Raw genomic sequence first — 23,401 nt, 5'->3', positions numbered from 1 at the left:
AATATTATACTATAATGAAGTCAAGAGACTGTTATGAATGTCTCTGATCTGTCAATCTGTCAGACTCTTGAGAATATTTTGGATGGAGATGTTTCCAACCAAATTTTGTACATTTTTTTTTCACCGTATAAATGTTAATGTGTGTGAAGAACCCATAATGGCTAAAGTTGACCAATTTTCTTACAAAAGTTCAACTAAAGGAGGGCTACAACCCTAGTAACCTCCCTCTCAATCTGCCACAGTAAAATTCCATATACATGTATACAAAAAGTAATCAAAAATTTGCTACAGATTCATAAAATTTTCATGAGACACAAGCTATTCATAAGCCATAAGTCAAGGACTAGTCTTGAAAATTTTCCACCAACAACCCAAACTATTGAAATGTATATAATGTATAATACTGAAAAAAGAGATGTATCATAGCAAAGAAATGAAGAAATTAGTACACTTGTTTATTTTGATTACTTTAAATGAAATATCATGCAATAGACCATGATACCTGATGACAGAAATTAAAAGTAATAGAATTTTTTAACTTGAACATGTAGAAAACATTCCATGAAAATCAAATTCAAAGGTCTGGAAAGCATTCTTATAGGGATTAGATTAGAATTTATACCTCTGTGAGATTGTAAATGGGTAGGGGGATAATGTTTTTGGTCTGTCTCTCTCATTTGTGATTGTCTCTATTTGTCTGTAACAGAAGTTTGATCTTTACTTTTGAACTATGCAATTTTATTTATGATTAACTGAAAGTTCAAGGTCAAAGCTATGATAAAGGGAAAGTTATTCATTTGTTAATATTTATAGAACAATTGAAATAGTACTGTATTTCCTTTTTCTTTCTTTAGGTTCATGGACTGTAATGGGCAAACACATTCAGATCTGGATGACAGATACCCCTGGTAAAGGGGTTCCCAGTGCATGTCAGTATTTTTGAGTACTCTGTGATATTAACCGTCCTCCATAAGGAAGATGACATGCCATGACATCGTATAGAAGTCCTAGAGCAGAAATTTTAGCAGGAAGCCGAATTCGAAGTGGAAGCATTCTCTCTGATGAAGGATCTCAACAAGAAAGCTCAGTGTCATCCAGATCTTCATCACAGAATTCATCTTGTATGGAGGGCAATGCAGCTGGAGAATCTGTCCCAAGAGGTCGATTGGTGTATGGATCTAAAGTGAGTAAGATGAAAGAAAAATTTCAACAAGGGTCAAAGAAACCAGAAGAACCGAGGTCTCTTTCCGCCAGCAGGGCCACAACATCTGAGGCTGACCGGTCACCAGAGATCAAGAGAAAGAAAACCAGTGACCTTCAGTCCAGTGGAAACATGCAAGGTGAAAATGATAAGCCCAATCTGCATGATGCTGCAAACCATGTACAGAGATTTATGTACACTAGGGCTCTGTTTGCTAGAATGGAAGAAAAGAGCCGTCCTCCAGTAGAACCAGTCCAGCTGACTCGACCCCGAAAGTTGTCTAACTCTGCTGCAGGTCCACTGTCTCCCGTCCTCTCTCCAGAGCACACAAAAATAGCCCCACCAAAAGATAACAAATGGCCAACAACAGATAAAGTTGACAAAGATGATCAACCTCAGGATTCAGGAATCACTGGTGGGAAGTCCAGGTTTGAACAAAAGAGCACATACTCCGCATTTAGTAACATGGCTGGAGGCTTACTCTGGAAACGCAGGCAGTATGAGAGCAAAGCAAATCCAGACTACGGCAAAAAAGATGATATCATAGGTAATCAAAATGGAGAGACGGTGAACTTACTAAATCGAGGATACGATCATTCAGGAACCACAAGAGGGATAGGTGCAAGGAAAATTCAGTCTGATGAAAATTTGTTATCTAACAGTTCCAGTCAAGAAGTAAATGAATCATTAACCCAGAGAACCAGATCAGATTCTTTAGAATCAGCAAACACTTCACAGCATTCATACTATGACAGTCAAAGAGCTGTGACATTGCCCCGTAATTATAAACCCTCTGAAAGTGTGGTAATGAGACCAAAACGATTTGATATTGATGCTAGGAAGGATAATGCCAAAAGGTTAAGTAAAGAGGAAATTCAGGCTGCAATTAACAGAGCAGACTCTTACTTATCCCACAAATCAGACACAAGCAGTGACTTTCAATCGAAACGGCGTTCGTGGGAACTGCGAGAACAAATGTCTGATGTCTCTGAAGGAAATTTGTATGGATGGACTAAAAGCAAAAATCAGAGGTTGTCTAGATCCACAGACTGTTTAGAAAACAGGAATAATGAATCCTCTTCCAAAAATTCAGAAGCTGATAAAGAGTCTGTGGATCATTTGTCAGAAGAAAACCCCTCCATGGTAGGAGAGAAAGTACAAAATGTATCATCACCCACCAGACAAATTCCAGGTTGTAAACCTCCTATACCAACTAAGCCCAGTATAGCACTGAATACTGGCTCAGTCAGCGATTCATCTATTGTGAATGCTGTACCAGCCAGAAGACAGTCCCCTGTACCCAAACGAACAGCACCCCCTCCTCCTAACAGGACTCCTCCTGCACTTTCCAAAACTATCCTTTCACCTTCCAAAACTATCCCTTCACCTATCTCACCCAGTAGTGATTTTGTGAGAGATTTTGATGATCAAAAGAAGAGTGAATCTGTAAAGAGAACCTTTGATAATGAAAGTTTGGAAAAAACTATTGTAAGTGAAACAAAATTAGATTTGCAAAGTGTGAATTCTCGAGACAATACCCCACATTCAATTGTCTGTGAAATGGAAAGACCTTATCAAAATGTCACCAGTTCTAAATCAGGTCTGCGTGAACCTACTTCACATTATCACTCTGAGAAAGACCAAAGGACTACATCCCCAAAAAACATTGAAGGAGAGATTGTGCCAAAAGAGACGGTGGTCAATCAATCTGCCTACTCACCATCTTCTGTGATAGCCAACAAAGGAGTTGACAGTGACTCGGATCTCTATGAACCTGTGATTCCAAAGTGCCACTTGCCACCCCCTCCCCCTTATCCCAACCCCCCACCCCCACCATATGAAAGTCACGTGTCTCCACCCACTTCGAGTAACTATTCCACTTCCCTCCCTTCCATGGTGGACCAGCTTCCCGCATCTCATCATTATGAGAACGTGAAATCCTCCACATATGTGAATGATGAGAATTATCAGGAGGTACGAAATGGGGAGTTGACACCACCAGTCCAGAAAAGGCTCACTGAAGGAATGACAGAGGAGTCCGACAAATATGTGAAAACAGGGTGAGTAATTATTCTCACACATAAAATTAGGTACATGCACACCAGTAATTTGTTTAAGTTACTTATAGTGAAAGCTGTCTAATCCTACAATGGCTACATGCACTAAGAGACACATTTTTTGTCAGAATAAACAATGTAAACACAATGAAAATATGAAATTGAGAATGAAAATAAGGATCAGAATGCCCAGTTAGACGGATTGCACTGTGTCGGATTTGGCAGTTTTCACTGTATTGATGGATTGCACTGTGTCGGATTTGGCAGTTTTCACTGTATTGTGTCTTACTGATTTCATATATGCTTGAGAAAGTCTGTCATTTGCATGAATCTAAAGAACTACCTTAGGCAGAGTACCTTTTTATACGCCCATCTTTAGATGAGACATATTGTGGTACAACAATGTCTGTATACATCTGTCTGTCCGTCCGTTTGGGGTTTTCTGTTTCAAATTTCATTTCTCTGTTGCATATCAAGCTGAAACTGGCTAGGTACAGTGTAGCTTCTTTGTGGATCACTCTAGATCTTGTTGCAATTTTGATCCATTTCGACCTCTTACAGGAGTTTTGCCCCTATATTTGAAAATCATTGTTATATGAAGGGTACATAATTTGTACGGCTAATCCTCCCACAATTTTCAAGTGAGGACCATCTTGTTTTACAGAGTGTGTGTATGGATATTGAAGATGTACATGTGGCAAGGATTTTGATTTTCTTCAATTTTTGAGAAAATTGCATTCAGGCTTTACAGGTTGTTTGAGAAAATATTGCAAAGAGAGTACATGATTTGTTCAGTGAACTCCTACCACACTTTTCAAGTGAGAATCTTCTTATTTTACAGAGTGTTTATATCTAGGTATTGAATATGTGCATGTGGCAAGGATTTTAATTTCCTTCATTTTTTGAGAAAATTACAGATTGTTGAACTTAGTCAGCTTTGAGGAATTATTACATAGAGATTACATGATTTGTCTGTTTTTCCTTCCACAGTTTTCAAGTGACACACACATTATATATATATGTGTGTGTGATGGGGGGGGGGGGGGGGGGGGGGGGGCAAGAAAGAAAATTAACCGTTAAACAATTCAACTTTTTAAAAAAAAAAACCCAATTAATTTAAAAAACGCATTGACAAAGGCGGCACAATGAATATTTCATGTAGAATTAGTTTTTATAACACAGACAATTAAAGGTTCACAATAACAATGTAGCTATTACATTATATGATGATGAAATTGTATAGCAAAATTGGCAATTCACACAAACCACTTGTCTGCATTGCAACACCTGTACTTTTGTATGTGTTGATCAACCAAGGGTGATGAATAGTGAAGAAGTAAGCAAGAGCATATAGCTAGAAGGAAATGATGTGCATACCAAAAAAGGCAGGGGTCTGGGGGTCATCTTAAGGTGCTGAAGTGCCTCCTGGTCCAGATGGGGGCCCAGGGGGCAAAGCCCGAAGAAACTCCTGGGTTTTAATGTTTTCTGTGGACAAAATGTACGCTTCGAATAAAAAAAAACCCGTCAATTACGAATTAAGATCACAAGTTAAACCCATAATCTGCACTCTGAAGCCATACTTATACTCAAAAGTTACATTAATCATAGTGGAATAAGGAGTATGATTTGGAGCATGGATTATGAGATTGAGTACAGAGTACATACTCAGAATATTTTATAACCTTTATGCTAGTTTTTAGTGCCATCTGTCCCATGTGAATATGCACATTCCACGAACTCCACAACCTATTTCATGGCATAGTCATGGTAGTTGATATTAAAGAAAAAATATCTTTTCTAGTGTATTTTTTACGTTTTATTTTAAATTTGATATAATAGAGAACACATACCTATATTTTATGATGGTTAATTTAGTGGTAAATGTTATATAGATCTGTAAGTTAGAAAGAGTGCATAACTCCATGACTGAAACGGTTCATATAACCAAAGAAATACACACATATGGCACATATCATTTAACTGTAAATCACATTTCATTATTTACACATAATTTCATGAAACTAATCATTCATGAAAATTTAGTTCTTGTGAATATATAAACTCCTTAGTAGAAGACTTTTAACTAATAGTTAGCAATAAATAACGATTCATAAGTGTTGTCTTGTATCCACACGAAAATAAGGTCTCTCAAAATAAAAGTGATCTACAGTAATTTGTCTGAATGACAAGAATCCCTCCTTAATATGGATCTCTCAACAGTGAGTCTTGGAATCTGCACCCCCTCTGAAAAGTCCTCAAGTCCGTATAACAAACAGCACTTTTACAAGTTTTCGTTTTCATGTCTTATGCTTGGAACAATATTGGCCTAATTGTATCTTTGAAATAAAACTTCACACGGGATTTTATGCTGGGAAGTGTAACAGAAGTACAATCAATTGCTATTTTTAAGTTGCATGAACATTGATGAAGGTGTTGCATATACTCCAGCAATTGTGAAGCACTTAATTAGTGATTAATAGTTCAAATTTGAGGTACTTAAAAATGTACTTCCTTAGGTGAAAATTTAGAAAGCTTTGGTTTATTGCAGCAATTAAGGAGGTCATAAGAAACTCCAGTGCAAACAGATGGGTCATGTTTAGTGTTGATGGCTAATCAGTTTCCCTGGGTAATAGGATAACCCTTTCTTCATGTTCTTTGTTCTGGTGTGAGGAATACACAAACATGCAGTGTATCAGTTAATCCACTCTGTGCTTCAGTCAGATTTTTTTGAGAGATTCATCTGGAAAAATTCTGTGGCTTTGAGATAATCTTAATTTTAAGTATAAATGATTTTGGCTGGTCTTCTTTATTCTTTTGTGATTAGATTTCTTATCAGTTTGCACTGTGTGCTATTGCCTGGAAAAATTCATAAAGCACACAACATGGAGTTTTAATTTTTAAACATTTCATTGAAAAGTTTGTGAATGTCTTGCAAGTTTTGATTGCTTTTTTGAGGATTTTTGTGAAACAGTATGCCGCTATTGTATTGAAGACAGATGTGCGCCAGTACAGCAGACTGCCAGCATCACATTGTATCCAAATTCCTGAGAATTTTTTTTTTTCAGCATTCATTCATAAGTGCCTGAAATTTGCGTAAATATTGACTGCTTTATAGTGGCTTGGAGATAGCTTGTGTTAATATGGAGTTGTGAGGAAATTTTATGAGGTGATATAAATACACAGGAATGAAATTATGATTATTATTGATAAACCCACTAGACTGACTTTACTTCATATTCAGGAAAGAAAGCGAAAGTAAGTTCCATTGTTACTACAAGACACCCATTTCTGTATAAGGCATTTACCTGTACATGATGGGGGGAGGGGGGGGGGATTGAGCTTGATCATTAATGTTTCACAACCATGTTGAATTCCTTTGAAAAAATCACAATTATACATTGCTTGAGGTTGAGTAAGTAAACCAAGACTATATTAGAGTGCATCATTACAATCTTTCTTTTTGTATTCCTTGGACAGATCTAGAAATGTTGTATACGTAGATACCAAGACCGAGATTCCACCCAGGGAGGCAGGGGACGGTCATGAGGAACCAGATTCTGTCCATTCCGACAGCCAGACAGGTAAGGCTATGCAGAAAAATGTCACTGTGTTTGCCAGGGGTAAAATATTTTGTTTGAGCCAAGAAGCAAATTGTTTAACAGGCAATATGTTTTATTTGGCCCCAAAACCAAATTTTTTTTATCAGGCAACATGTTTTGTTTGACCCAAGAACCAAATTGTTTAACAGGTAACATCATTTGTTTGACACAGAAATCAACTAAGAATTATTGTTTAACTCTAGAGGCAACAGTTTGATCCAAGGGTCCAACAAAACATGTGCCAAGGACTTAGTCAACATCTTGCTCTGTTATCTATATGATAGATACATTTACACATCATAATTCAAAACATACTAGTAAATTTCAACTTTTCCGCATTGTGGATTTGAATTGTTTTTAGAGCGTTTCTGATAATGGAACTCAGTATGGATATTCTTGATCATGCTTACCATGTACAGAAAGCTGATAAGATGTGACATCAGTGGTCCAAGTTCAATTGTGACAGCGTCCAACATCCACTACTTAAGCAGTCTGTAAATATACTATATATATATTTTTTTTGTCCTTGCAAACGATTTCACCCCATTTAAAATTTGCCCTTACAGTGACACAGTTGTTTTAAAAGAGAGATTTTGGAGAAAACGTCTTTTCCAGTCTTAAATTTGTCTTCTGACAAAGAGGGCGAAAGTAAGTTGGAATAAAGCAGGGGAGAAAATAACTCAGTATACAGTAATCATAGACTTTGGATGAGGTTACTATAAGGACAAATTATGAATCCAATTAAGAAATACAATACTGATCATGGAGAAACCGAGATCATTAGATAATTTTTGGATTGATGAATCTTTATGTAACCTCAACAACCTAATGATAACAGTAATTTTTTTTAAAATCAGATTTAAATCAGATTCTTATTTAGGAAAACACTAACTGCTGTGTTGTATCACAATAAACTATGAAATCACAGTAAATAAATTGCAAAAATGTCTTTAACATTTTATCATTTTGATCTTCAATGATAATGTCTTCTTTTTTTATTTATTTATTTAGGAACAGGCAAATATACAAAGAAATATATATATTTGACAGAGAGACATACATTTAAAATGAGATCTTGTAAAATACATAGGGTAAAAAAGGAAAAATATTTATAACTATTTGATATTGAAATATGGTAGATATATATAAGATTACTGTGTTAGCGCTGGTGTAGAACTATCTCTAGCCACTGTGGCTAATTGGGTCCAATTTAAATTAGCCACATTTCATTTTCATTAGCCACACTAAATTTGAAAAAAGAGAAATATAGTTCAAAGATTTTTATTTGCAAAATGCACTGAAACACATACAGTTCTCAATTGTCAAAAATAAAAAGAGGGAAAAAATGGTAAAAACACATGGTAAAATTATGATAAATGATTTCAAGATGGGAACCTAGCTGGTCACTGTGTTTGTAAGAAAAAGTCACAATTTTATGCAGTATACTCTAGCAAATTTTCTATCAAAATACCATTTACTATTAGATTCTCAACTATTTAGCCTAACACCTTGACCTTAATGTATGGCTGGTATAAAGCATATCAAGTGGACCGTACATAACAGCATTGTAATGTCATTAATACCCCTTCAATTTTTGGAAATAATTATAACAATGATAATGTAACAATATAGGAGAAAATGTAGAGACCCGTCCAACCAGAAATTAATTCGAACCCAGGATTATTCGCACACCATATACCCATGGTTAATTGGAGATTCCTCTGTCACTTACCCCCATTTTTATGTAGTGTCACCCACACATGTCACAATATAAAAGCAGGAGTCTGAGGAATCTCGGATTAACCCATGGTTTGCTACATGTATACAATTTAAATGCTCTTCCAAAATAAATGTTCATTCCATCTGTTCTCTATCAATGTTGGTGACATTTTCATATAAGTGAAAGATTCTGTAGCGGGACCTTGAACAATCTACAATCAATCAATTGATCAAGGTCACATTTTTTTTTTTCAAGAAAGGCACCATTTTACTCAATAGTTGATCCGGCACATTCCGATTATCACTTTTGTCCTCAACCATCACCTTCTGTTAAATCATTTGCCAAACTTGACTGACTCCGTCATCACATATTTAAACGGTATCATACGAGAGTTTCCGAATAACGGAAACATAAAATAGAAAGTTGAGATCGGAATTTGAAGTTCAAAACAGAAATGAAAGTAGAAAAATCTCTTTCGCCAAAGTGGTGAGTAAGGCACGAAATTACCTTGCCACATGCAGTTTACTTTCACCATTGGCAAAGTGGCGATCATCTAGCACTAACACCTATGAAAGCCACATGGCTTATTTCCAATGGGGTCCTTTAAACTGTATAAAATGACATACACAATATATTATGATATAAACAAGAAAAAAGTGATTATTAAGGGGGGGAAAAAAGAATGAAAGACTTTCTTAATTTCAAACACATAGCAATGTTTTATATCAGAACTTTAATACAACAGTACTAATTTATTGATATTTCTTGAACAAAAAATGATTTTGATATTCAATGATAATGTCTTCATTGAATAGAATTTCCTTGGAGCAAATTGTCTATTCATGTTTGTTGAACACAATCATTTGTTGACCACAGGACTGTCAAATAAACATTTTAGATCATAGTATTCACTGTTTCAAATAAACGTTTTAGATCACTGTTTCAAATAAACATTTAAGATCACTGTTTCTTAGTAGTAAGTGTCTGATTCATGCAGATTACAGCTACGGTTAATGTAGGGTATTGGTCAAGACAATGACATTAAAAGGGAACAAATGGATACAGAAAATCATGAAATGGGATAGTAATAAAAAGGAAAAATTCATCAAAATGAGAACTTTGTATTTTATTAAGTGAAATGACCCACAGGAAATTACTGTGGTCTGTTGAAACTGTGTTGGACCGAATGGCCATAATTCCTGAAGCATTAAGTTTTTGCACACAAAGAAAATGACAATTGTTTATGTTGTTCAGAAGTAATTGTTAATGTTTAGGCTGCTTGTTATGTTTACAATTACATGCCATTGGAGTAATGGTGTTAAAAGTCCATTTTTTTATGTGCAGGCCATAAAACGTACATGTATTCTGAATTACTACAACCATCATGCACTTGGCAAGGTCAATATTTATCATATGTTTATCTCATTTGCTGGAATAGTCTGTGTCATTTAGATGGGAAACATGTTATGCATTAGAATTAGGATATAGTTGGTTCAATGTGACTGAATCGGATTGTACATATTGCACTACAAAAAGCACTTATAGTTAATAGAATGTTAATGGTCTTAAATTGATTGAACAATATACCTGTAAGATAGTTTCACTTTCAGTTTTGATATCACAGTGTAGAGGAGATAATATGCGATATGATTTATATGTGGCCTGCTTTTATTTGATAATAATAGTAGGGTATCCTGAAAGTGATAGGAAATGAGTATTGTGTGTACAATTTTTTACTTGTGTTTTCAGAAATCCATGAGAATGTCAGTGTTCCCCATGAGTTCATAGAGATAGAAGGCCTGGACAGCACTGACGAGTCGTCAGATGATGAATCCCAACCCTACAAAAAGGCTTCCAGGGTGAAGTTCAGCAGAGCACCCATCAAGGTACACATTCAGTGTTATAATGACTGAATCATGAGCATCCATCATGGTACATAGTAAATATGATACAATGACTGAATCATGATCATCCATCATGGTACATATTCAATATGATACAATGACTGAATTATGATCATCCATCATGGTACATAGTCAATATGATACAATGACTGAATTATGATCATCCATCATGGTACATAGTCAATATGATACAATGACTGAATTATGATCATCCATCATGGTACATAGTCAATATGATACAATGACAGAATCATGATCATCCATCATGGTACATAGTCAATGTTATAATGACTGAATCATGATTGTACATCATGGTACATAGTCAATGATATAATGATTGAATCATGATCATCCATCATTGTACATAGTCGATAATGAATGGCTGAATCATGATTGTACATCATGGTACATAGTTAATGTTATAATGATTAAATCATGATTGTACATCATGGTCCATAGTCAATGATATAATGATTGAATTATGATCATCCATCATGGTACATAGTCAATGTTATAATGACTGAATCATGATCATCCATCATGGTACATAGTCAGTGATACAATGACTTAATTATGATCATCCATCATGGAACATAGTCAATATGATACAATGACTGAATTATGATCATCCATCATGGTACATAGTCAATGATATAATGATTGAATTATGATCATCCATCATGGTACATAGTCAATATGATACAATGACTGAATTATGATCATCCATCATGGTACATAGTCAATATGATACAATGACTGAATCATGATCATCCATCATGGTACATAGTCAGTGATATAATGATTGAATCATGATCATCCATCATGGTACATAGTCAGTGATACAATGACTTAATTATGATCATCCATCATGGTACATAGTCAGTGATATAATGATTGAATCATGATCATCCATCATGGTACATAGTCAATATGATAATGGCTGAATCATGATCATCCATTGATTCACAGACTCAGTGTTGTGTAATAAATGAACCATGATCAACATCATGATAAAGCCTCAGTGATATAATGGCAGTGCATGATAAGTCTGTTGAGATAGATTAGAGACAGTCAATATTGTGTAGTATTATTGTATGGAAAAGAAGTAGTTCATGTGGTTTAGTTTATTGAGAAATGGAATGAACACTGCACTGTAATCTTCAGAAAGGTCATGCAGACAAAACTCATCAAGAGAAGAAATTCACCAAATGTGGACAATGCCTTTAAAATAAAATATGAATTATTTATTGACTCTGAAAACATCATTCAACTCCAGGATGCATTGGAGTACAATTAGAGCTATGTTTGTGTTTTTAGCTTTTCCACACTTTTTCCACCGATGAATACGATCGACGAAACGAAGATGTTGACCCAGTAGCAGCATCCGCGGAATATGAATTAGAGAAGCGAGTGGAAAAGATGGATGTCTTTCCTGTGGATCTGCTCAAAGGTAGGCAGTCTTAAATGGAACAAGGGTTGGGTGGGTTAGAAGGGGGCAAGGGGAGGGGGGGGCTCAAATGAAAATTTTTTTTATAAAAGAGATGTCAACAAGCATTGCTTGATTCTTTCATCTGTGTATCATAATTTCAAACATTTCGATAATGAAGAAACACATGTTGATAACAAATTCAAACACAAACAAGACCACATATTGTAAACTTCTAAAACAGGGAGGAAGCAAATAAGTGCTCACCTACTCGCCAATGGAATTAAAAAGTCTCTGTTGGCTCTTAAAAATCTTTTAAATTCTGATCACCCACTTGGTGACTGTAAAATCCAATTGTACTTTTTCCCATTTAAATTCTGAGTCTTTTATATATAGTCCAAGGAAATCAGATGCTGCTGTTATTAGGAGTTTGCAACTTTAGGACTAGGGTATTACACATGCACTAATTATGACCTTCACCTTCTGTATACAATATGGCACAAATTTTGACAGTGTTTTTTCACTCAGAATAATTATCTTTTGGTTAGTGACTGTGTTTACTGTAAATAAATGGGTAACATTACCATAAATAAATGGATAACAAACTTTTAAGATAGGTAATCTACAACATTTCAAAGCTATAACATTTCATTTAAATGTGGTTTCATACACAGAATGTGCCAACACACAGATACCTGTTGACTGACAGATCAATTCTATAACTAGTAATGTGCATTTTTCCTTTACCTGTGGACTGACAGATTAATTCTATAACTAGTAATGTGCATTTTTATACCCCCCGCAATAAGTTGGGGGGGGGGGGGGGGGGGGGGGGTATACTGGAATCGGGTTGTCCGTCTGTAGATGCAATGGTTTCCGGGCTCTAAAGCATTATCCTTTCCACCTACCATCACCATATCATATATATGGACTACCCATGGGATGAAGATGTTCCCTATCGATTTTGGGGTCAAAGGTCAAGTGCACTGGACATCGAAGTAGCAATATGGTTTCCGGGCTCTAAAGCGTTATCCTTTCCACCTACCGTCACCATATCATATATATGGACTACCCATGGGGTGAAGATGTTCCCTATCGATTTTGGTATCAAAAGGTCAAAGGTCAAGCGCACTGGACATCTAAGTAGCAATATGGTTTCCGGGCTCTAAAGCGTTATCCTTTCCACCTACAGTCTCCATATCATACATATGGACTACCCATGGGATAAAGATGTTCCCTATCGATTTTGGGGTCAAAATGTCAAAGGTCAAGCGCACTGGACATCGAAGTAGCAATATGGTTTCCGGGCTCTAAAGCGTTATCCTTTCCACCTACAGTCACCATATCATACATATGGACTACCCATGGGATGAAGATGTTCCCTATCGATTTTGGGGTCAAAATGTCAAAGGTCAAGCGCACTGGACATCGAAGTAGCAATATGGTTTCCGGGCTCTAAAGCGTTATCCTTTCCACCTACAGTCACCATATCATACATATGGACTACCCATGGGATGAAGATGTTCCCTATCGATTTTGGGGTCAAAAGGTCAAAGGTCAAGCGTACTGGACATCGAAGTAGCAATATGGTTTCCGGGCTCTAAGGCGTTATCCTTTCCACCTACAGTCACCATATCATACATATGGACTACCCATGGGATGAAGATGTTTCCTATTGATTTTGAGGTCAAAAGGTCAAAGGTCACGTGCACTGGACATCGAAGTAGCAATATGATTCAGTTTGTCATGCCATTTCTTTTTTACACTCAGAAAAGAGGTAGTTTATACCTATTACCAACACCCTTTGGGAGATTGGGGTAAGCGGGGGGTATTCTTAGTGAGCATTGCTCACAGTACCTCTTGTTCGATCAGTTTTGATAAAACAATTGTAGGCACCAAAAAAATTGCTAATAGATGATTTTTGTCACCAGCTGGAAATAAAGATAGCCATCCCTTGGAACTATAGTGTATAAAAAAGCATCCAGGGTCCAGAATATCATTATAAAAACGATGTTTGTACATGGTATTTCAAAGTGTAAATTGGTGGTATCCAGGGAAGGCAAGTTAGTTTATGTATTGTTTAATCGAAGAAAGGTGGGATTTTTTTTTTTTTAAATGTCAATTTGAATGTGGGCTAATTATTTTGAATGTGAGCGTCTTCAACTTAATTTTAGACGGGGATGGGCATTAGGCCCCTGTTAATTTAATAATTGTTTTAATGAGAGTGTGGTATTTAAATTTTCAGTACCATTGCAGGGAAGCTTGATGACTTTGTTCAATAGCCCGACCTCAATTTTAAGTTATCCTGGGCTGATAGACTAATGTTAGTGTTAAATCCAATGTCACAAAAAAACAATGTGAAAATAACATTTTAATTATATAATTAGAACATGCTTGGATATTAGTAATTTGCATTCAAGGTTCAAATTTAGAATTTCATTTTATCATATCATGAATAGAGCAATTGGTGTACACAGTGATTTTTTTTTGGGCTATTATGCCACCGATATTCGGCTGTTTCCCCTCACTAAAATTAGCTATTTTTTCCCAATTATATATATGTTTTTCCCAATTTCAAATCTAGGGAAATTAGGCCATTTAATAAAAAGGTTACCGTATATTTCTGATAGAGTAAATACGTTTTTTTTCTTCAGTTTTATTCTCCAAACCACTGTACATGCAAAAGGTTTTGTAAAGAATATGTAAAACAATAGAGGCATCCATATAAGCAGATATGCAGCGAAGTATATAGCTTCCAGATGCACATTAAGCCATATTGTTTACAATTTATTTTGACCGCCATTTTTTGTAGGGTCAGGCTAATAACAGGAAGTGGCCAACAGTATAGGGTTTTACTAAAATTCGAAAAATACAAAACAGGAGAGACATTCTGGAAACTTGATTATTAATATAATACTAGTATTTACAAGATTATGAGTACAAATGCTGGTGAATTAATAATTTATTATTTTCTTTATGAAATTAGACAATAAGTATTTCTTAGAAAAAGTAAATAATATATATTCAAGGTGTGACTTCCAATACATATTTAATGTTAAATAATGATTTATTTTATGATTTTAAATCAGATCTGAAATAAACCTCAAACAAAAAATTGTTATTTGATTATTTTATGCATCTTTACCATTTTAATTTACTATGAATGATTTTTCCCAATTTGAGGAAAATGTTGCTAATTTTTCCCAATTCAAAAGGAGGGGTGGTAATTTGAAAAACAAAAAAAATCACTGGTACAATATACCCTTATTGACTCACATTAAACACTGTGTTGTGTACCTGTGCTGTGAACTTGGTGGTATTTTCTTGGTTCACTAGAGTGTTACAGATTACCAGGTTTTTTTCCGCAGTGCTTATTAAACAATGTGTAGATTTCCATGTTTTTACCTTAGATAACTTTACCAATTGAAATGATAGCCATTTCCTCATGAATGTAAACAATGTGTGTTTTAATCTAGATAATTATAGCACAACTATTTTAACAACTGGGAATATTCCAACAGAAATGAAAGTAAAGTATGTAAATATAAAAAAATTAATTTCATTTTGGAAATAAGTGAGAGTATGAACAGCAACTTTTCAAGCCAGCTAGCATACTTTTGATGTGCTAACAATAAATAGCTAGTCTCGCTTTAGGCCTGAGTATTTGAGGATGGGATATCCTTGCATTTCTAATGAATTTTCCATGTCAGAACCTTGGAACAAATTTTTGTGTTATTGACAACTCTGCATAATTGGCTTGAATTCCAGATTTTGTTCAATGCATGCTCATTAAGAGAAAAAGAAGTGAATTCCACTGGATACTTGATGATCTCTGGATGTGTTAAACAAGATAATTATCCTATCTAAAGTTTCATTAAAGAAACTTCAGAAAGTAAACAAATGTTTGATCAAGCATAAAAATGACACAGAGATGGAATGAGTTTCAAAGTTTTTATTTAGGTTTGAGAACAGATTTTGGTCCTGTATCCAAGTTCAAGTTCATTTACTTTCACTTACACCATCCATCAGTGGTACATGAGGTACAATAAATAATAAATGATAATGGTAAGTCGTCTTAATGAATTGTAAATACACACACACAAAAACTACTACTAATAAAAAAGAAAATACAAGAGATATACATACTCTAGCTACAAACAAAGGAAAAGAAAAAGTAAGAGATATAAGTTATGGAGAACAGACTGCATCATAAATTTTAGTTATGAAGAGACGGAGATTTTTCAACGATTTAAAACTTAAGTTTGACATTATTTCACTAAACTTAAGTACACTGTATATTTGGTTTATTACAAAATCTGGGATGTAAAAACTTTTTCCTGATACTAGCTAATGATTTGCATTCTAAAATAAAGTAGAACTTGTCTGCTATTTTACCTGAGTTACATAATGTACAAAGTCTTTCATTAAGTGGAATATTTATGGGGTAGAGGTTCTGACTCCAGGGTAGGACCACACTTGACATTTAGTATTTATATGTGTGAAACATTTATATAACATCATTAATGCTATTGTCTTTAATGCTTTTGATGCTAAATTGAAACTAAATAGATATTTAGAAGAAGCAGGTACCCCTTGACCAAAGTTATAATTTTTATAATCTCGGGTAGGGGTTTGGTTCCAAGGTGGTGCCAACATCATAATGATTATTGTCTTTATTATTTGAAAAAAACTTCTTTGATTTTGCTGACAATATTTAAAAAAGTATATTTAGGAAAAGCAGAAAAAAAAAGTACCAAAATAGTGATTTTCACAACCTCAGGGTTTTGACTCTAGGATAGGTCCAAAATAGTCATATAGTGTTAGTATAACATGTTATGTTATGCAAAATCTTTCATTAGATTGGACACTTTCAAGGGCATTTATACTGTTTGATCTTGTGACCTTGACCTTTGAGTTTGACCCAAATTTTAAAACTTTAACTGAGACTTTAACCATACGCATAACCTTTGAATGGTGATTGGTGCGTCTTTTATATTTCATTTGTGCATTCCTTGTGACAAGGCCTTTCTTTTGGTACCAAAGCTTTTGACCTTGGATTTTGATCTTGAAAAGTTAACCTAGGCATTATCTCCTGAACTGTTTAAAGTAGGGCTTTCATATTTTGTACATGTATATAGATTCCTTATGGCAACGACTTGCATTTCATACCAAAATTTTTTACCTTGTATCGTGGTTATGTCCTGGCCCTTTGGGGCTGCAATATGGGGTTAAGATTTTTCATGGGAATAAAGATTGAAAAAAAATCTTTTAAAAATCACAACAGCTTAACAACAGCAGGGCCAAGGTGATCAAATGAGTGGTGGCCCATGGGTGTCTTGTTTATTGTGTTAATTCCATTAACACCAATATTATCTGCCATATAAGATTGCTTGCAAAGGACAAATGAAATATTTCCTGTTTGACATGTGATACAACAGGTGTGTAAGAATGCAAGATCAGACTTCCTATATTCATGTACTCAATATATTGAGGGGAACTAAAGTGAGGCTTTTTATTTACAGGTCCAGAGGGCCTGGGACTCAGCATCATTGGCATGGGTGTAGGTGCTGATGCAGGATTAGAGAAACTAGGAATATTCATCAAGACCCTGACAGAAGGAGGAGCTGCACAAAGGGATGGGAGGTGAGTCTCTGTCTGATCTTGAAATTTGTATGTGCTCTGTTTGGAGGGACATATTATGGTACAAAATGTCTTTTTGCGAAAGAGAGTTTTTCACATATTGAATTAAAACTTTCTTTTATACCTTCCATGTGGATGATCCACTTGTGTTGCATACCTTTAGTGTGAAATTTAGTTTTTATTAGCTATTATAGATGGGTCATATTATGATATGATGCTGCATATCTGTTAGCACCTTGTGAGTCAGATAAAACAGTAGGAAGCTAGGATATTCAACCTTGACACAGGAGAGGAAGAGGCTTATTATTTTGAATGATCAAGGTCAAGCTTACATGGGTATTTTATAGGTACGAAACAAGATTGGAAACTGAAGTAATTGGGCTATGGTAATAAAACTTTTTAAAAATGTTTTGAGAGGAAGATAATAATAATAATAATGATTGGTTTTATATAGCGCCTTATCCAGCATATGCTGCTCAAAGCGCTTTACAATTATCAATGTACATTATTACCCCGGCAGACCTTATATCAATCTAGAACTTTCTCAGCCTCCTAGGAAGCATACAGTGCAAGCTGCCATTACAAGCGCTGGAGCACTAACATTCCAACAATATCTTCCACTGTCTATAGCCAGGTACCCCTTTTACACTGGGTGGAGTGAGGAAATTCATGTAAAGTGCCTTTCCCAAGGACACGTCAGCCCTGCCGCGGCCAGGACTCGAACCCACGACCTTTCGGTCGAGAGTCTGACGGCCTAACCACTCGGCCACCGCCACCTGTTATATCTCAAAGTCAAAGGTCTAGGTCATACTTTCATGGGTAATCATGATGGAAAACCCATGCTGAAAAGGCTATGGTCATCAAACTTGGTGTATATGTTCCCCATAGTGTTGATACCAGGTATATTTTGAAAAGTAATGATGTTGCAGGGGTGTACAATTACTATTACCTGACGCCCAGGGTGACCGATTGTAAAGATCAGGTGAACAAAAATCAATGATGCATTAGCCCATTGGACTGGTAAATCTGAAATGAAAGTAAAACATTTATTTTACAACTGTCAATATTATGTTGACCAACTTTAAATAAGAATTAACTTTATTCCAAATCAAGATCTTCAATCTGTTTTAATGTATATATATGCATTGTGCATCGAAGGCAACAATCAGTGACAAAATGGATGCCGGTGCTGTGGTCCGTATATTGCTCTTCCCTCAATTTTGAAGATTTATGTCAGATTGATCAATGTTTGTTTTCTTTTCATTTGTCAATTACAAAGAGAAAACATTTGCTGGAACGATACTGTTTACACCATCACATGCTTGTTGTGCTTTAATGGAGAGAAAAGTTTAGTCTTATGCATTGTAAAATTGCAAAGTCCAGGGGAAATTGATAACTTTCTTGAACGTGAAGGTTGTTCATGTTTCCGTGTAGAAAGTATGAAATGCCATATGACTATAATTGAGCTGAATCATTCACCGCTTGACCAGAAGCTACCAAACAAATTGGTTAATAATAAATGATATGAAACTAACCATTGTTTGCCTATTTATGTTTCAAATTGCCTGTGTCAGCTCCATTTTAAGGCTATTTTACCATGTTACTGTCCGTAGTCCATGGGATAGTGACTGATGATCTTGGGATAGTGTAACTTTGTTTCTGCCACTTAAGTCCCTAGAGTAGTAGTAAATTGTTTTAATTGCACACCCCTATGTTGCTTCTTAAGTTATGCAAGTACTTAAATGAAACTGAAATCTTTCTTCAATTCAACTTTTAACAGAGCCATCCTAATACTCACATTTTTTGATACCCCCTAATTTTAGAGAGCAAGCCAAAAGAATACTTTCAGAGCCATTTTTCACCGGGGTGGCACCAACGTGCAAACAGTTTATAGAATGGTGAATGGCGGGCGGGCAGGCGTCCTTGTAATGGGGTACCTACTTTGTGTAATCCACTCCTCTCTCACCTATAACTTGACGTTCCTCAAACTCTGTACAGTTGTTATGGATACATTGAAGATGTGCATGTGCCTTTTTGAATGTGATCAGACTTTTTTCGAAAAATTTACATATAGTTGAACTTGTAATTTTTTAAGCATTTCTTAAACAACTCCTCTTACAGCATTTATTAGACATCCTTCAGACTGTACAGCTGTTATTGAAGCATTGAAGATGTGCATGTGTCTTTTTGGAAGTGATTGGACATTCTTTGAAAAATTTACATGTACATGATGTAGTTCAACTTTGTCATTTTTAAGCATGGTACCTACTTTGTGTAACCAACTCCTCTCACAACTTTTACTTCACATTTTTCAGACCTTGCACATTATAGATGTTATATAAATATTGAAGATCTACATGTGGCATTTTAAACGTGTTTCCAATTTTTGAAATATTTTACATTTGATATATCATTTTTCCAGTATGTTTTGTACTGCTGTCTATATGATAGATAACATGTTTTTAAGCAACCCGGCCATTTCTGTTCTTGAATCAATTTTTTTGACTGATGAAAGGCTGAGTTGGATGTTATTCTTTTCTTTGATCATAGTTACATTTCTGAATATATTGGGTTGCTTATAGCAGTGCGAGTGTTGCTCTTGTTATAAGCATGTCTTTGGACAGGATCTATTTTAGTATAACATTTGCCTGTCTAGCTGTCTTTCCATCCAGGTTTTTATATATATATATATATTTGGGGGGGGGGGGGGGGGCATGGTTTGTCTATCTTAAGGAGGTATGCTACACCAGAGAAATTTGACATGGATAAAAAGTGGAGGATATGTACAACAATATTTTGAATTTGAAAGCTTTCAGATTTGCTTTTATTTAGTCAGAAAGTACAGTTTTAGTTGAAAGCAATCTGAGAAAAATCTAAAAAACCCTGCTAGACTAGAACATGCAATCTACAGTTCAGCAGTCAACATGCTCACCTACTGAGCTACTAAGCTAGGTGAGAATTTTTTAAATGAATAGACAAATATTGCTGATATTTATATTTTCAGCCATGTTTTAAAAGGAAGTCAGCCATTATGACGATGTAGAGTACCTCCTTAAGTCTTATTATTGCATCTTTCAATCTATGATCCTATCACATAGGGCTTGTATTTTTTCTGTTACATTCATGAAAATATTTGAATTTGTTGAAGTTATTAGTTTTTTTTTGTTTTTTGTTTTATTTTAAATGTTACATTGTGTCTGGGTTTAAAGGTCATATTTGTTGGAAAGGTAATTGTTTTATTGTAAAATATTATACAGTGAATTGGCACTATTCCAATGAACAGCCCTCTGAAGATTTATTATAATGTAATATATATCTTATCAATCTTATGATAACCTATTGTGTACCATTTCCATTAATTACTCTTATTTTAAAAGATGAGTACAGCAAATACCTTTGGTCTATACTGTATCAGAAAACTGCAGGTTGATCTATGTGGTATCAAGTGTATCACGAAAGTTTTAATGTGCTTTATATTCTGGTAGATAGAATTAGACTGCACTTTATTGATCATCATCATCCTAATCAGATGAAAGTAAATCTTTGAACTGCATTGGAGCATATCAAAACATGTTCATCAAAATATCAGTTCATCTTGTCGGATGATCTTTGATGTTGGTTCATGATGTGGAGCATGTGCAGTCTAGTCACGGGGAGTGAAATTTACAAACATGGTACCTTTTTAATTTTGATGACTTTGTTATGCACAACTGAATGATTTTTTTTTAATGATCAGATTTCCCCTTTAATTAATAAATAATAACTTAAAGGTATCTTGTATAATAGCAGCAAGTCTATTTTTTGGACAAGTTTAAGGTAACCCAGTTTTATAGATATATATATGCATTGACCACAGAAGCAGGTTAATCAACTTCAGACAAACTCTTGCTGTAGTCAAGTATGAGCTTATCACTAAGTTGTCAATATGCCCATCAGCATTCTGGCTTTAGTGACCTGTATTTCATGCCTGCAGTGCCAAGTTATAAACTTTTTATTACCTCTGTAAGTAAACATAGTTTTCTTATTTAGACCTTGTTACTTAATCTGTAGAAAGTAAATGAATGATTTTATAGTGAAATAAATCACCGAAAGTATTTCAGCAGGTATATTGGGTAATTAGAGAGCATCTCTTCATGGTGGTATCTATTCTTAGAATCTACAGGCAGCATATTGTCAGGAAATGCTATTTCTGCACTGCAAAAAAATATTCAGCATATTTTAGGTGATTTCTCCACAAATTTTAAATATGTAGGTATTTGAAAATTTTCAAAACCAGTTAAAGAAACTTTGCATGATGGAAATGACTCAGACTTTCATTTGAATTCATGTATCCACATAAGTTTTCTGGGGCAGTTGAGTTTCAGAATGTGGAGAAGTGTGAAAGTTTGTGATGATACCGATTATTTTATGCTTTTGTAGATTTGAAAAGTGACTCAAGTGTTCATGAAATTGCTTGAGGGCTGGGTAGAGTAGAAAAAAAGGCAATTAATCCTGCAATTTTTTGCGCTAAGACTTGGAGCATGTAAAATTTTGACAGTGATCAGACATCTACATGTAAAAGGAAGATTAAAAAAAACTCCTCTAGAATGGAATCTTCATGGCAGCTGTTAATTTAAGGATAAAAGAGCCCATCTGTTTGTAGATTTGTGAGTGTCTTAATGATTCTGTAGGACAAGATATTCTCGTCTGATTGTAAAGGCATTCCTCCCCACTACAAGCATGTGTGATTAGTATATGGAAGGTACAAGATCCACATGTTTTTTCAGGCAGCATTTCAGAAGAATATTTCTTTCATTACCGTATTGCCCATTTTCAATGGAAATGTACATGTGATATTCGCTCGGTGTACATTGTATATTGCAATTTTTTTTGTGTCCTTGGGACTTTTTCCTCTGAGAAGGTGCCAGGTAAAATAACATTAATTTTTACATGTTAACTATTTTAAGTGCTAAAAGAAAGTTATTGTTAATTTTTATCTTAATTGCATAAGGTAAAGTAAAGCATTGATTGAATTTTAGAAATAGCTGATCTCTTAGTAAACCAAGCCCTCGGTTGATAAAACTGAGGTATTCTGAGTACACTAGACAGACAGGATGACAACATTCCCTTTTTCAGATATAGTTTGGCACACACCTATTTTCCATTGAGAAAAGAACTTAACTCTTTTCCTTGAAGAAAAGATATTTTGTTTCTGAAGATGTTTATTTCCTACCCAGCAGATAGGGTAAAAAAAAAAGATAAACTTCTTGTGCCATAATTGATGCAATTCCGGGATTCTGATATATAGAAAATAAATCTTTTCTCTTTCTGAGCAGATGTTTTTATCTTTGTTAATGTTACAGACTGCTTATCAGAGAGGAAACCAGTAACAGTTGTAAGTGTATATATGTCATTATAAACAATGAGGTTTTATCTCTTCAAAAAATTTAGAATCTCTGTTTTAGTGGGCAAGAAGTATGGCTCTGTCTTTAAATGATCACAGATGGGGAAAATCTCACAAAAATCATGTGTCACAGAGTTGATTGCAAAACAAAATTGATAAATTTTCATATTCAATTAATCCATACTCTCTCCTGTCCAAATACATATGTAAATGAAGCGATACATATATTTTATGTATGGATTATATTGTAGTACCATTTGTTTTTAGGAGAGCTTCATTTAGTGTATGACATATTTGATGGACGAGAGAGGGGGGGGGAGTGGCTTTGCCAGCCATTTTTCCTGAATTTTTTTCTAATCTAACACAATTTTATGGAACATTGCAGCTGAGTCAACTGACTGATCTTAAAACATCCTAAATGATATAACTTTTCTGGGTCAAGACAGATTTCCTTCCATTTTGTTTACTTTC

At 35.0% G+C, this 23,401-nt stretch overlaps 1 protein-coding gene across 23 annotated transcripts in view; it reads left to right on the top strand.

Annotated features, from left to right (window-relative positions):
* LOC125667030 (neurabin-1-like) overlaps nucleotides 1-23,401 on the top strand; it is a 50,326-nt gene that overhangs the window by 2,971 nt on the left and 23,954 nt on the right. For all 23 annotated transcript variants that reach the window (XM_056154093.1, XM_056154100.1, XM_056154094.1 and 20 more), the window contains exons 2-6: nucleotides 855-3,261; nucleotides 6,736-6,839; nucleotides 10,327-10,463; nucleotides 11,799-11,931; nucleotides 17,430-17,550. In XM_056154093.1, coding sequence (XP_056010068.1) covers nucleotides 989-3,261; nucleotides 6,736-6,839; nucleotides 10,327-10,463; nucleotides 11,799-11,931; nucleotides 17,430-17,550 — 2,768 coding nt within the window. In that variant the 5' untranslated portion in view covers nucleotides 855-988. The remainder of the gene's footprint in view (nucleotides 1-854; nucleotides 3,262-6,735; nucleotides 6,840-10,326; nucleotides 10,464-11,798; nucleotides 11,932-17,429; nucleotides 17,551-23,401) is intronic.

This window comes from Ostrea edulis, chromosome 2, assembly GCF_947568905.1.
Source record: "Ostrea edulis chromosome 2, xbOstEdul1.1, whole genome shotgun sequence".
Classification (NCBI taxonomy): domain Eukaryota; kingdom Metazoa; phylum Mollusca; class Bivalvia; order Ostreida; family Ostreidae; genus Ostrea; species Ostrea edulis.
The sequence above is the reverse complement of the archived record's forward strand: the minus strand, read 5'-3'. Positions and strand labels throughout refer to the sequence as shown.